The 13,605-nt window shown below is 43.2% G+C and overlaps 2 protein-coding genes across 2 annotated transcripts; both read left to right on the top strand.

Annotated features, from left to right (window-relative positions):
- Positions 1 to 2,809: 2,809 nt before the first annotated feature.
- LOC123151007 (uncharacterized) lies at positions 2,810 to 5,634 on the top strand. Its single transcript, XM_044570799.1, has 3 exons — positions 2,810 to 3,319; positions 3,993 to 5,081; positions 5,181 to 5,634. The coding sequence occupies exons 2-3, from the start codon at positions 4,010 to 4,012 to the stop codon at positions 5,396 to 5,398; spliced, it is 1,290 nt and encodes a 429-aa protein (XP_044426734.1). The 5' UTR covers positions 2,810 to 3,319; positions 3,993 to 4,009; the 3' UTR covers positions 5,399 to 5,634.
- A 986-nt stretch (positions 5,635 to 6,620) lies between these two features.
- On the top strand, positions 6,621 to 12,967 carry LOC123150023 (ribosome production factor 1). The gene is made up of 12 exons (XM_044569823.1): positions 6,621 to 6,890; positions 7,290 to 7,567; positions 7,679 to 7,759; positions 8,834 to 8,929; positions 9,053 to 9,136; positions 9,223 to 9,292; positions 9,368 to 9,450; positions 11,630 to 11,709; positions 11,800 to 11,898; positions 12,125 to 12,221; positions 12,501 to 12,590; positions 12,696 to 12,967. The coding sequence occupies exons 2-12, from the start codon at positions 7,316 to 7,318 to the stop codon at positions 12,732 to 12,734; spliced, it is 1,071 nt and encodes a 356-aa protein (XP_044425758.1). The 5' UTR covers positions 6,621 to 6,890; positions 7,290 to 7,315; the 3' UTR covers positions 12,735 to 12,967.
- Positions 12,968 to 13,605: the final 638 nt, after the last annotated feature.

Genomic DNA, 13,605 nt, shown 5'->3' with positions numbered 1-13,605 from the left:
TGATATTTTGATGAGATGTATGTTGTCTTTCCTCTAGTGGTGTTATGTGAAAGTCGACTACATGACACTTCACCATTATTTGGGCCTAGGGGAAGGCATTGGGAAGTAATAAGTAGATGATGGGTTGCTAGAGTGGCAGAAGCTTAAGGCCTAGTTTATGCGTTGCTTCGTAAGGGGCTGATTTGGATCCATATGTTTCATGTTATGGTTAGGTTTATCTTAATTCTTCTTTCGTAGTTGTGGATGCTTGCGAGAGGGGTTAATCATAAGTGGGAGGCTTGTCCAAGGAAGGGCAGCACCCAAGCACTGGTCCACCCACATATCAAATTATCAAAGTAACGAACGCGAATCATATGAGCATGATGAAAACTGGCTTGACAACAATTCCCATGTGTCCTCGGGAGCGCTTTGCTTTATATAAGAGTTTGTCCAGGCTTGTCCTTTGCTACAAAAAGGATTGGGCCACCTTGCTGCACCTTAGTTACTTTATTTACTTGTTACCCGTTACAATTTATCTTATCACAAAACTATCTCTTACCGATAATTTCAGTGCTTGCAGAGAATACCTTGCTGAAAACCACTTGTCATTTCCTTCTGCTCCTCATTGGGTTCGACACTCTTATTTATTGAAAGGACTATGATAGATCCCCTATACTTGTGGGTCATCATCGTAGCGCCCCCGCCTCCCTTGACCTAGGCTTTATTGAGAGTGATATCAGTATCTCTTGGATGCCCGGTGTGCTCTCCGGAGGCGCGCTACATTTAATCTTTACGCACAATGCTCATCTTGGTGTACTTAAGTATGACTTGGGAACGTCTTGCCTACTAGAGACTGAGCCGCCATTTGAGATCCAGATCGCCCGCTTTGACTCTCATGCCCTGATTGCGTCGGAGGACGGCCAACTGGGGATTGCGAGGCTCAATATGGCTTCAATTTCTCCGTGCACTAGAGGGGGGTTTTCCACGAGCAGGTTGCAACATGGACAAAATTTGAAGTCATTGACCTAAAGAAGCATCTCCTTTGCAGGCGATCCCATGATCCCACATACTGAGTTGGTTGGCTCTGTTGAAAGAATGGCTATCATCTTTGCAACCACAAATCTTGGCGCCTACATGATCGTTCTCAAGTCACTAAGGACGAAGAAGCTCATGAGCGAGCTTCGTCTTTTCAACAATCCATGGGCTCTATTCCCCTATTTTAGCTTCTACAATCCAATCGGTATGTAATTCATTTACCTCTAAGTCGTCTATTGTAATACTACCAGTTGTTATTTGTAAGAAGGTGTTAGTAGTAAGTAACTAGTATATTTTTCTCAGTGGGACAGGTTAACAACGTGGCTGATTTAGGAGAAAGTGAAATGGGAAGCATTGATGAGGAATCGGGAGAGAGTGCTGGAAGCAGTGATAGTGAATCAGGAGAACATGATGCTGGAAGCAGTGTCGTGGAAATGATAAAACTAATGATGGAAGCACCGATGATGAAGCAGAAGAAGCCGAACCTAGAAACAACAATGACGAAGCATAGACCTTGAGCAAGGGCTTGAAGTAAGGTCATTCTGGCTACCATTTTGATATTGGTTCTCGTTCAAGGCCCTACCAGTCAGTAAGTAAAGTGTACTTATAAACCTGGAAAGTTGTTGCCTGAATCCCAAATAAGTAGACTTGTCGTGGAGTAGTTGATTGTTGCAACTATGCCATGACTTTCAGTTTTGTGCCAGAATCAAAACAGGGTGCTTTCAAAATAGAGTGGGCTTGCGTTCATATAAATTATGTTCGTGTGTGGGTAAGTATATAAATCATCTAATATCCGATATTACTCTATAGATCGTATATAATCAAATAGGTATTTTGCAATAATTATTATCTCTTAATATATAAACGTACTATCTGAACATACAACCATGAATGAAAATGGCCTATTTCAGTATGCAACCATGCATGGTAAAAGGTGCATCGAAACATGATATTTATATTCAACAAACAATTTGCAATTATATAATAACTAACAAAGTGGCCCTCGCAAGTGCGCAGGCAACGTCTTTAATTGCCATTAATTGTATTTCCTAAGAAGGGCCTCCCTTGATGCATATAAATGCCTCAATATGCTTCCAAATTAACCACTTGCACTAAACAATCACTAAATATATAAATATAAATATAGTGGATTATATATAGGTGAATCAAAATTTAAAATGGGCTAAGGATAAATGAGCATTGTACAACAAAATGAAGATGGCATTTGATAGAAAGAAATGAATGATAACCATGAACGATGACGAAGGTGTGTTTGAAGTTTGCATTTTTGGAAAGGACTGGGGACACATAAGTAATGTACACCATTTTGGAAATTTCCAGGAATCAACGAAAATTCCGTGTGACATTAATAACTTAGTTTCCTATGTGGCATAGCTCATAAGAGAGATAACTAGTGTTTTGTACCTAATGGAAGTAAACTAATGTAGTTCAAATTATTATATTTAAATCTCTGAGCCAAGATGCCAACAAACGTTAATAGAAGAGATATATCTAACCTCGATGAATATAAGTTTTCTATATGCTAATAAAGGTTGATATAAGGGATACAACAACAAAATCTAGCGGGAATAACAGTACTTCTGGTTTACAAATTTTAGGGCCAGAGATTCATTTTATTGCTTCATAGTTCACAAATTCTAGTAACCATAAAAACAAGGAAAAAATACAAAGACAATATCAGCCCACGCCATCGACGCACGGCCCGGTAGTCTCACACGGATCTTCCTCATAAACCCAAATCCGCCGCTGCGGTGCCCTAGACACTTAGGTTGTGTTTCGTCCAGAACCCCCTGCTCGATCCCCATACACCCGAGCGGCCGCTAGGGTTCCTAGCCGCCGCCGCCCCTCCACCGTCGCGTGCCAAGCCGTCGGTGCCGCTTCCCCGCTGCGACCTCCTCTTCCTACATTGCTCGTCGGACCTCCTCCCTTCCCCCCACCTCAAAACAAGAACACAACAAAAATTTCCATCCTACCCATCGTCGAGCGGCTCATTGCCACCGGGGCCGCCTGTGCCACGGGAGTACTACGCTGGAACCGCCACAGCCTCGTGATCGCCGCGACCTCCACTGCCATCCCACGCCGCGCCTCTTCTTCTCTTGTCCCCGGTCTCGGAGGTGGGATTGTAGTGGGCGTAGTGAAGTAGAGGGGAGATCTGGGCGTCAGAGCGGAGGAGGAGCAAGGTGGACCAGGCCACACACAAATCAGGGGTCATCCTACCCGCGCCAAGCATACCCATGCCTGGTTGTTGTTGATCTAACGCCATAGTGCACACAAGGTGTTTGAGGTAATGTCCCTTAATTGTTGTAGTTCATTCTACTTTCGCTTTTTCTTTGTGCTAGATGGTCTACGGGAAGAATCATTTTGCTATAACATCATGGAGTGTGCTACTTGTCCTGTTGAAATTTGAGCTTGTTTGCTGTGTCCTTCTATGTATGGTGAGCCTTCTGTTCATGTTAGAAAAATGCACACCCGGAGTAAGCTATATATACACATTGGTAATCAATCTGCGGGGGCATTTGGCATTTATATATAGAACATCCCTACATGTTATCTAGTGTACTTGATCTTATCTTAAATCAATAAACTATTTGACAACTTTTGGCATTTCTCCTTGTCTATTATTATATAGAATCTTCAAACATTCCATAAAAATGTTTTGAAGGCAATTTGAAAAGCGCCACAAAACTTTTTTGGAGGCGGCCGGAGAAAGGCCACATTTGAACTTTTGAGGCATTCTTTATAATGCCACAAATTATGCTTGTAGGCGTTCTGAAGATGCCTCCATTGTGTGTTTCTGAGGTGTTTTAGAAAAACGGCTCGAAAGGTCTTTGCTTTCATGAGTATCTCCACCATTATTTAAAACACCTTTAGTTGTATAGGCTAGCATTTTATAGGCCTTTGGAGGCATATGAGAATATCCGCTAACAGTTTATGTGTTTTGGTGCCAACACCCGCAGGCTGCCGGTCCAGCCATATGGAAGATGCTTTGGAGATCAAGGACGTGGAAGAAATCGTAGAGGCAATCCTCATCCGCCTCCCGCCTGGTGAGCCTGAGAATTTCGTCTGTGCATCCCTCGTCTGCAAACTGTGGTGCCACCTCCTCTCCGACAATGGCTTCCTCGGCCGCTATCGAGCCTTCCATAATACACCACCTATGCTCGGACTTCTCCATAGTTGGTTCTGCAATGACCCCTTCATCCCCATCACCAAATTTATCCCCCGTGGTCACCCTAAACACAATAATGTGGCCTTCTGCCGCCACGGCCGTGTCCTATTTTCAGATTGGGTTATCTGGTTCCCCATGACGGGCAACACTAGGGAGCTACCAGCACCGCAGAGAGGCGAAAATTGGAATACTGATGAATGTGCAGCTGTGCTTTGTGCCGTTGACGGTTGCGACCATGGGGCTTGCCAATCGGGCCCATTTTTTGTGGTCTCCGTCGGCCTTGACGAGGAGAAGGTGGCCACGACGATCGTGTATTCTTCGGAGACGAGTACTTGGAGCGCCCCGACCTCCCTTGACCTAGGCTTTATTGAGAGTGATATCAGTCTCTCTTGGATGCCCGGTGTGCTCTCCGGAGGCGCGCTACATTTTACCTTGATGCACGATGCTCGTCTTGGTGTACTTAAGTATGACTTGGGAACATCTTGCCTATCAGAGATTGAGCCGGCGTTTGAGATCCAGAGCGCCCGCTATGACTCTCATGCCCTGATTGCGCCGGAGGACGGCCAACTGGGGATTGCGAGGCTCAATGGTTTCAATCTCTCTGCGTACTGGAGGGAGGTTTGTCACGACCAGGTTGCAACGTGGAAAAAATCTGAAGTCATCGATCTAAAGAAGCATCTCCTTGCAAGCGATCCCATGATCTCACATACTGAGTTGGTTGGCTCTGTTGAAAGAACGGCTATCATCTTCGCAACCACAAATATTGGCACCTACATGATTGATCTCAAGTCACTAAGGCCGAAGAAGCTCACGAGCGAGCTTCGTCTTTTCAACCATCCATGGGCTCTGTTCCCCTATTTTAGCTTCTACAATCCACCAGGTATGTAATTCGTTTACCTCTATGTTGTCTATTGTAGTACTACTAGTTATTATTTGCAAGAACGTGTTAATAGTTAGTAACTGATATATTTTTTATCAGTGGGACAAGTTGAGAACGTGGCCGGTTTAGGAGAAAGTGAAATGGGAAGCATTGATGAGGAATCGGGAGAGAGTGAATCTAGAAGCAGTGACAGGGAATCAGGAGAAAGTGATGCTGGAAGCAGCGAGGGCGAAATGAGAAAACTGATGCTGGAAGCACCGATGGTGAAGCAAAAGAAGCCGAAGCTAGAAACATCATCGACGAAGCATAGACCTTGAGTGAGGGCTTGAAGCATGGTCATTTTGTCTACCATTTTGATATTGATTCTCGTTCAAGGCCCTACCAGTCAGTAACTAAAGTGTACTTATAAACTTGGCAAAGTTGTAGAGTGAATCCCAAATAAGTAGACTTGTCGTGGAGTAGTCGATTGTTGCAACTAAGCCATGACTTCAGGTTTTGTGTCAGAGTCGGAACAAAGTGCTTTCAAAATAGAGTGGGCTTGCATTCGTATAAATTATGTTGGTGTCTGGGTAATTATATAAGTCAACTAATCCGCTATTGCCGCTATAAATCTTATATAGTTAAATAGGTATTTTTGACCAATTATTATCTCTTAACATGTAAGCATACTATCTCAGCATACAACCATGAATGGAAAGGGCCTATTTCAATATGCAACCATGCATGGTAAAAGGACCATCACAACATGATATTCATATTCAACAAACATTTTACAATTATATAATAACTGAGAGAGTGGCCCTCGCAGGTGCGCACACAACGTCTTTAATTGCCATCGGTTGTTTTTCCTAAGAAGTGCCTCCCTTGATGCATATAAATGGGTCGATATGTTTCCAAATTACTTAGTCGCACTAAGTAGTCCCTAAATACATAGATATAGTGGCTTATATATAGGTGAATTAAAATTTTGAAATGGGCCAAGGATAAATGTGCATTATACAACATAAGGAAGATGGCATTTGATGGAAAGAAATTAAAGATAACCATGAACGATGACAGAGGTGTGCTTGAAGTTTCCGTTTTGGAAAGGACTGAGGACACATAAGTAATGCGCACCATTTTGGAAATTTCCAGCAATCAACGGATATCAATAAAAAAAATTGTGTGCATCATTAAATAACTTAGTTTCCTCTATGGCATATCTCATAAGAGAGATAACTAGTGCTATAACCTGAAGGAAGTAAAATAATTTAGTTTTTAAATGAGTAAGTATTGTATTTAAATCTCCGAGCCAAGATGCTAACAAAGGTTGATAGCGATGAATATAGGTTTCCTATATGCTAATAAAGGTTGATATAAGGGATGCAACCAAAATATCTAGCAGGAATAACGGTACTTCTGGTTTACATACAAATTTTAGGGGTAGAGATTCTTTTTATTGCTTCACAGTAGACAAATTTTAGTAACCATCAAAAAAACAAGACAAAAAATAAAATTACAAAGACAATATCATCAGCCCACGACATCGATGCACGGCCCAAAACCAAATCCGCCGGCGCGGTGCCCTAGAAACCCCCGGCTGTGTTTCGTCCAGAAAACCCCTGCTCGATCCCCATACACCCGAACGGCAGCTAGGGTTCCTAGCCGCCGCGCGCCCGCGCCCGCCTCCCCGCCACGACCTCCTTCTCCGCGACTGCTCGCCGGACCTCCTCCCTCCGCCTCCCCGCCTCAACAACTCGCGTGGACCACCGAACCAGCAAGGGCCGCCGCCCGCTGCCCCGCCGCGACCTCCTCCCTCCGTTCTCCAAGGTGGCTGCTCCCCTTTCCTCCCACTCCCCATTCCCCTCCCCCACCTCCTGTACACACAGAAAGAGGATGGACTTTTTTTTTTTGCTCTGTCATATTGTTGTCTAATATTGATGATGTAAAGTGGATGAAATTTTGATGGGGCGATGCATGTTGCTTGAGATATCGTTGTATGTTGATGTGCAGCGGATGGAATTTTGATAGCATTGCCGCACATCGTCATGTGTACGGTGGCTATTTATTTATTGATGAGTACTTTGCTGCATTTTGTGCAGCGGATGGAATTTTGATAGCATTGCCGCACATCGTCATGTGTTCCTGTATGATTGCTTGCTGCAGATTGCTATGCAATTGCTTGCTGGACCATATATATTGATCTATTGCTATGTCATCCCCGCGCAGAACAACCTAGAACGGCGGTGAAGGCAATGGCGAGGGAGGACAGGAAGCGGAGGCAGCCCGACGGCGACGAGGCGGCGGACGAGGGCGAGAGGAGGGGGCGGAGGGACAAGAGGCCCAAGGAGGAGAAGCCGGCGCCGCCGCTGCCGTCGGAGATCAGGAACAAGGAGAAGCGCAGCGAGGTGTACGCCAAGCTCAAGCGCGAGAAGAAGGCCCAGAAGCGCAGGCTCGGCCGTGAGCGCGGTCAGGCCGCCCAGCGCGCCGCCGAGCTCGGCGAGGAGGCAGGCGTCTTCTCCTCCCCCCTTCTTCCCCTCCCCAGAAACGAATTTCCCGTGGAGCGCGAGGCTCTGGATGGATTCTGACGGTCCTTGGGCGTGATTGGGTGTTTGTAGGTGCCGGAGAAGCAGGTGCCCCGGACGATCGAGAACACCAGGGAGCCCGACGAGACCGTCTGCCGGCCTGACGACCAGGAGGTTCGTACAATGCCTTCTCTGCTGCTGAATTTATCAGCTTAATCAGTGCTGGTGTCTCTAGTATTGAAATGATTGCAGATTTTAAATGGCTTCGCTAGTCAGAGTTCCAAACATCGAATCTAAGGGTGCTTATGCTATGTTTGGTTTACAAGAACAGCAGAACTAGTAGCCTCTTGTTTCTGATAGCGACTAAATATGAGAGAGTTGATATGGACATGAGGTTGGAGGCACAAATTTCTTTCTTTGATATGGCTGGGTGATGTTAGGTGTGCATTTGGATGGTTACCATTCGTTGACTGGGCTGCTTGCTTAGTGGATTGTTTTCAAGCACAAGTAAAAGCAAACATTTGGGTGCTGGAGATTTTGGTCAGAATTTGTGTATTGGGTGCTGCAGTATTATCTTAATTCTTGTTATTAACCTGCACAATTTCTGTACACATGTCAGTTTTATAACATTAACACGGCACATATACTGCTTAATTGTATTTATGGTGCCATTGCATTGCGATAAATACAGTACTTATGGATTTCCAGAATCTCTTCTGTAGTAGCATGTTAATAATACAGATCTCTTCTGTAGTATTCAGATGTTCAGTAATATAGCACTTATAATTATGTATATTGGGTGAACGATTACAGCAGTTATTGTTAATTAACAGGTCCGAACTTAGATTTGCTATGCTTGTGATGCTGTTATAGTGGGTGTCATTACAATCGACAAATTTCTTTTATGATGCAATGTACACATTCACATTCTTCTGTCATTGTCAATACTGTACAGTTATATTTATAGCTGCTGTCGTAGTTGCTGAATACTCTTCATTGCTTTAGAACAAAAACCAGTATGTTTCTGATCATCTTGCTGACTTCTTACTTCAATGTCAGTGAAATACACTATGAAAGCATTAAGCATCTCTGTTAGGTCTGCTGGGACATGTTATATTTTGATCACTACCACTGTCTTAACTCTGATATATCTATTACGTAATTCTCTCTGTGGACGAATGCTTATTTAGGCTAGTGTCTCTGCTCTAACAGGTTTGCATATGTTGTAATAATAGTTCCTGTGTGCAGCTGTTTGCAGGGAATGATGCTGATGAATTCAATGCAGTGCTTAAACAAGTAGTAACCCCGAAAGTATTGATTACCACATGCCGCTTCAATTCAGGGGTATGCATTTTTTACCTCCTCGTCACTGATTCTGTGCTCGATATTCTGAATCTGTGATAATTTGATAACTTGTAACAAGATTTTGTTATCTAACGTTGTACTTTCTGCTCCGTATGTTGACAGAGAGGACCTGCTTTTATTAAGGAGTTAATGCAAGTGATTCCAAATGCTCAATATGTTAATAGAGGAACTTATGACCTCAAGAAAGTATGATGAGTTCTCATGTTATGTTCCATTCATTTAGTCCAGTTAGTTATGTCTTCATATCCATAGTAACACACTGTTATTGTCAGATTGTGGAATATGCAAATAACAGAGAGTTCACTTCAGTCATGGTTGTCCACACAAATCGACGGGAACCTGGTTAGAATTCATCTATTTTTTTGTCTTTTTTAATGTTCTTGTTTCTGACATCTCGTGTTGGCATTTGTGTAACAGATGCGCTGCTGATCATCAACCTACCTGAGGGCCCTACTGCACATTTTAAGCTATCCAAGCTCGTTCTGCGGAAGGATATAAAGGTACTATATCTGTACTTTTTATACTAATATTAACACCGTAGTTTTTAGTACTCCCTCCGTCCCATAATATAAGAGCGTTTTTGACACTAGTGTAAAAAATGTGTCAAAAACGCTCTTATATTATGGGACGTAGGGAGTATCTTCTTTCATGTCAAGTTATTACATGTGATTTCCATTTTTGTTTGCTTGTGTGCATTTCCTTATGTCTTCTTTGCAATCCGTAGTTCTTGAGTAGAGGTTTACTAGTCACTCAACAAGATCTAGTCAGCTAGTGAGCATAACTGCATACTCTCAGTCTCTTACTTAGATAAACTGTTTGAGCTTTTACTGGAAATACCGAAATAAGGATTTCTTGGGTAGAGGTTTACTAGTCACTCAACAAGATCTAGTCTAACTGGTGAGCATAACTGCATACTCTGTCTCTTACTTACATAAATTGTTTGAGCTTTTACTGGAAATACCGAAATAAGGATTTCTTGGGTAGAGGTTTACTAGTCACTCAACAAGATCTAGTCTAACTGGTGAGCATAACTGCATACTCTGTCTCTTACTTACATAAATTGTTTGAGCTTTTACTGGAAATACCGAAATAAGGACCCATAAATTTGTGAAGAATTTGTTGAAGTGCTGTATTGTTATCACTTACTGACATCTAGCAGTTCAGCAGTCATAATGACTGAGCCCTAGTCTTGAGCATTTCTCTTCCCTCTACCTTCTTGCTATGAAACTACTTAGTATTGTTAAACATGCTAACCAAGTAACCACTAACCATTTTTTGTAGTCACCTAGCATAATCTTTCTCCAAAGGGAACAGTGCAGTAATGCTGTGCTCTGTGTGCTAAGCTGTCTTCTCTTGAAAATTTAGTTGCTGTGTGAAGAGCGGGACCTTTAATTTCTCCTCTCTAATAACTATTGCGCACAAGGGCAAGCTAGTGCTAGTTGATTGTTGAAAGGACCCATCTTCTGTGCTGATAATCCCATATTACTTTTATATTTATATGATTGGCATGACTATTTGGTGTGTTAAAGCTGTCAATTGTGACCCCATAAGCAACCTCTGTGTACTGCATAGAAGGACATAAAACCTCCCCCTTCCTCTTCCGGGTTTTCAAACCTGTGTGGCAATTTAGAAAATGTGAAGTGGCTTATCTTGTCAGATTGATTTTTTACGACAAGATGGTTGTTTGCTTACTGTTTTGTATGTTATAGTGACTAAAGATCAATATATATATGCTACTTTCTGCTCGTCCTAGGTTGTATAAGATCTTCACCTTGTTAGCTGCATATAAGAACATTGTTTTTGTTTTTATAGATTTAGAAAAAAGTCCTATTGTTCTCCGTTTTTCTAGATTTGTTAGAACGAACTGCATTAAACATTTATAATAGTATTCTATGTGCTGGAAGGAGGATTGCTTTATTCGACAATCCTATTGTTCTCTGTTTTCTATGTGACTCCTGCTGTGTTAGTACTTTGTAGTTAGGCAGAAGTGTTAGAATCAACTGTGCAATGTTTTTGTTAATAAGTCTTTGTTTGATTCTTTGAAAAAATAAGTCTACAAATTTGATCACGTGGTTCAGATAGCACCCGCAGTTGGGAACGGTTATGTCATAAATACATATATTACACCGCTTACCTTTTGAACTAATGGTTCACTGAACATGAACGAAAAAGTCAAGTTGCCATCAATTGGTCATCCTCCTTGTCTCTAGCTTGTCTCTTGTCTATAGCCTGTCTCTAGTTTGTCTTAGACGTGTTACTTTTGTCTACGCAAGACAGATTTGCATATGTCAATGTTCAGTGTCATATGGCATGTCTGCTAGAGACTGGTCCATGTCTCTGTCTGACATATCCACGTTGTTTTAATTTTGCCATGCTTTACAGCTTTTAATTTGTACTTATTGCAACGGAGTTGGGCTCATCAGTTCATGGCTATGCAGATGATCTTCTAGATTGATGGGACGCTGAAAAGTGTAATACCAGATAGGACATATTGATATTCACTAAATTTCTGTAATCACAATACTTGTATTTTTATGTGCTCTTGTTATATGATAATATGTGTTGTTGGGTATTTTGCAGTTTATTTGCTGTATAAAGCTAGTTTACTTGAAACTTTACTACCGACCATTCAAGATTTCCTTCATTTAACATTTTGGTTTATCTCTCTTTGTATGTCAGAACCATGGGAACCCTACAAGTCATAAGCCAGAGTTGGTGTTGAACAATTTTACTACGCGCCTTGGTCATCGTGTTGGGAGGTGATTCAAGAATATGCACTCCTTTTACAAAAAAGGACGACCTCATATTCATGTTGTTAACACGTCTACTTTCCCCTGTTGTTTATTCAGGATGATACAATCTCTTTTCCCTCAAGACCCAAATTTCCGTGGCCGCCGAGTTGTGACCTTCCACAATCAGCGAGACTATATATTTTTCCGTCATCACAGGTGAATATATATGAAAGCACAATAAAGTCAAAAGCATGCTGTTACCGTTTTAGAGATGTGAAAATTATGGTTTTCATGATATACAATAGTTATATACTTGTTGTACCACAGGCGCAAATGTGCAATGCAAGCCGTAGTGTGATATAACGGTGTCACAAGTTTGTAATTCTGCATACTAATTTACCTTCAGCATTTGAGTATTAATGATCTGCAATCCTCACCATAGGTACATCTTTGAGGAGAAAGAAAAGAAAATCGTTTCAAAGGACAAGAAATCGAAGGGTGAAACCAAAACTGAGAAGCAAATAAACTGTCGCCTTCAGGTACTTGAGATGTCATTGCAAGAATTTTCATTCACAATACTGTAATCGACCAACCTTGAAAGGACCGAGTCCTGTACTCGCAATCCTTCTATTGTTTCATATGTTTAGATAGTGACGGTTGTTTTCCAAAACCTTGACTATCTTGCCCGTTACATTGTTAGCGATGATGGTTTTTGACTACTGCTGATGGAACCCATTGTAGAATAGCAATCTTTTTCTACCTCGTCCGCTTTTATTAGTAATCCTTAAGTATTATTTGTGGCTTTATTGATGATATAGGAATGTGGCCCTCGGTTCACCCTCAAGCTGCTCACATTGCAACACGGGACCTTCGACACCAAAAGCGGAGAGTACGAGTGGGTTCACAAGGTACTAGTACTATCATCATCATCATCGTCATCCACTCACCATTCCACTTCTCGCTACATTATGAATCCCCGTGACATAACCCGGAACCTTGTTTGCCATTTGCAGCCTGACCTGGACACGAGCAGGAGAAGGTTTTTCCTGTGATTTGTCGCCGTGGTGGCTTCACCCACAAAGTTGGTTTCTGTTTCTGTTCCGTTCCGTTCCTTGGAAATTACTTGCTGTAGAGTAGTATATCATGCTCGAGTCCTTTGCCAGTGTAACAACGACATACCCGAATCGAACCCCTGATTCAAAGCGATTCCGCGTACCCGTCAATCAAATGAGTTCATCAGTTTTGAGTTTGACAATAGAAAAGAGTTTGTTATGTTCCACGTCTATTTCTTGCCTAATTACGACCCCGACATGCGATCCGGCGGGAATAAATCTCTTGTACAAGGTCGTTGTCGCCCAACCGCCGCAGGAAGGAACGATCACATCGTCGTCGGGCCTCGTCTCGTCTCGTCTCCCCGCCCATCTCATCGCGTCCAAGAACTTATCATTGCCGGGGCCCCTCAGCCATGGCCACCAGCGGCGCCATGACACCGCTGCCTTGCCTTGCTTGCCCAGGGCCTCACTCCGGTCAGCATCCCCATGAATGAATCTCCCATGGAAGGAATTATGATTGCCGTTGGTGCGCAGGCAGATTTTTTCACTGGCTGGGCTGGCTGAGGTGACTAGGGGGAGGTGAGGTGCAGGCTGGCGGACGGCTACACATGGCGCTGTGGGGCTAGGGGTAGGGCTATAGGGGGCGGCCGTGCTGGGCCGGGGGTAACGACAGTGCGTGTGCACCGCTGCTTGGAGGAAGGAGAGGGGTGAGTGACTGATGAGTGCGGCATTATTGCCACCCCCTGCTGCTTTCCCCTGTTCCTGCCTGCCTCTGCCTGTGCTGGTCACGAGCTGCTCCTGCTGCGGCTGTAGAGCGAGCGGCACATGGCCTGCCCCTGGCCCGGCCCCCTGCATGCCATGTTATCCGATT

Source organism: Triticum aestivum, chromosome 7A (genome assembly GCF_018294505.1).
Source record: "Triticum aestivum cultivar Chinese Spring chromosome 7A, IWGSC CS RefSeq v2.1, whole genome shotgun sequence".
Taxonomy (NCBI): domain Eukaryota; kingdom Viridiplantae; phylum Streptophyta; class Magnoliopsida; order Poales; family Poaceae; genus Triticum; species Triticum aestivum.
The sequence above is the reverse complement of the archived record's forward strand: the minus strand, read 5'-3'. Positions and strand labels throughout refer to the sequence as shown.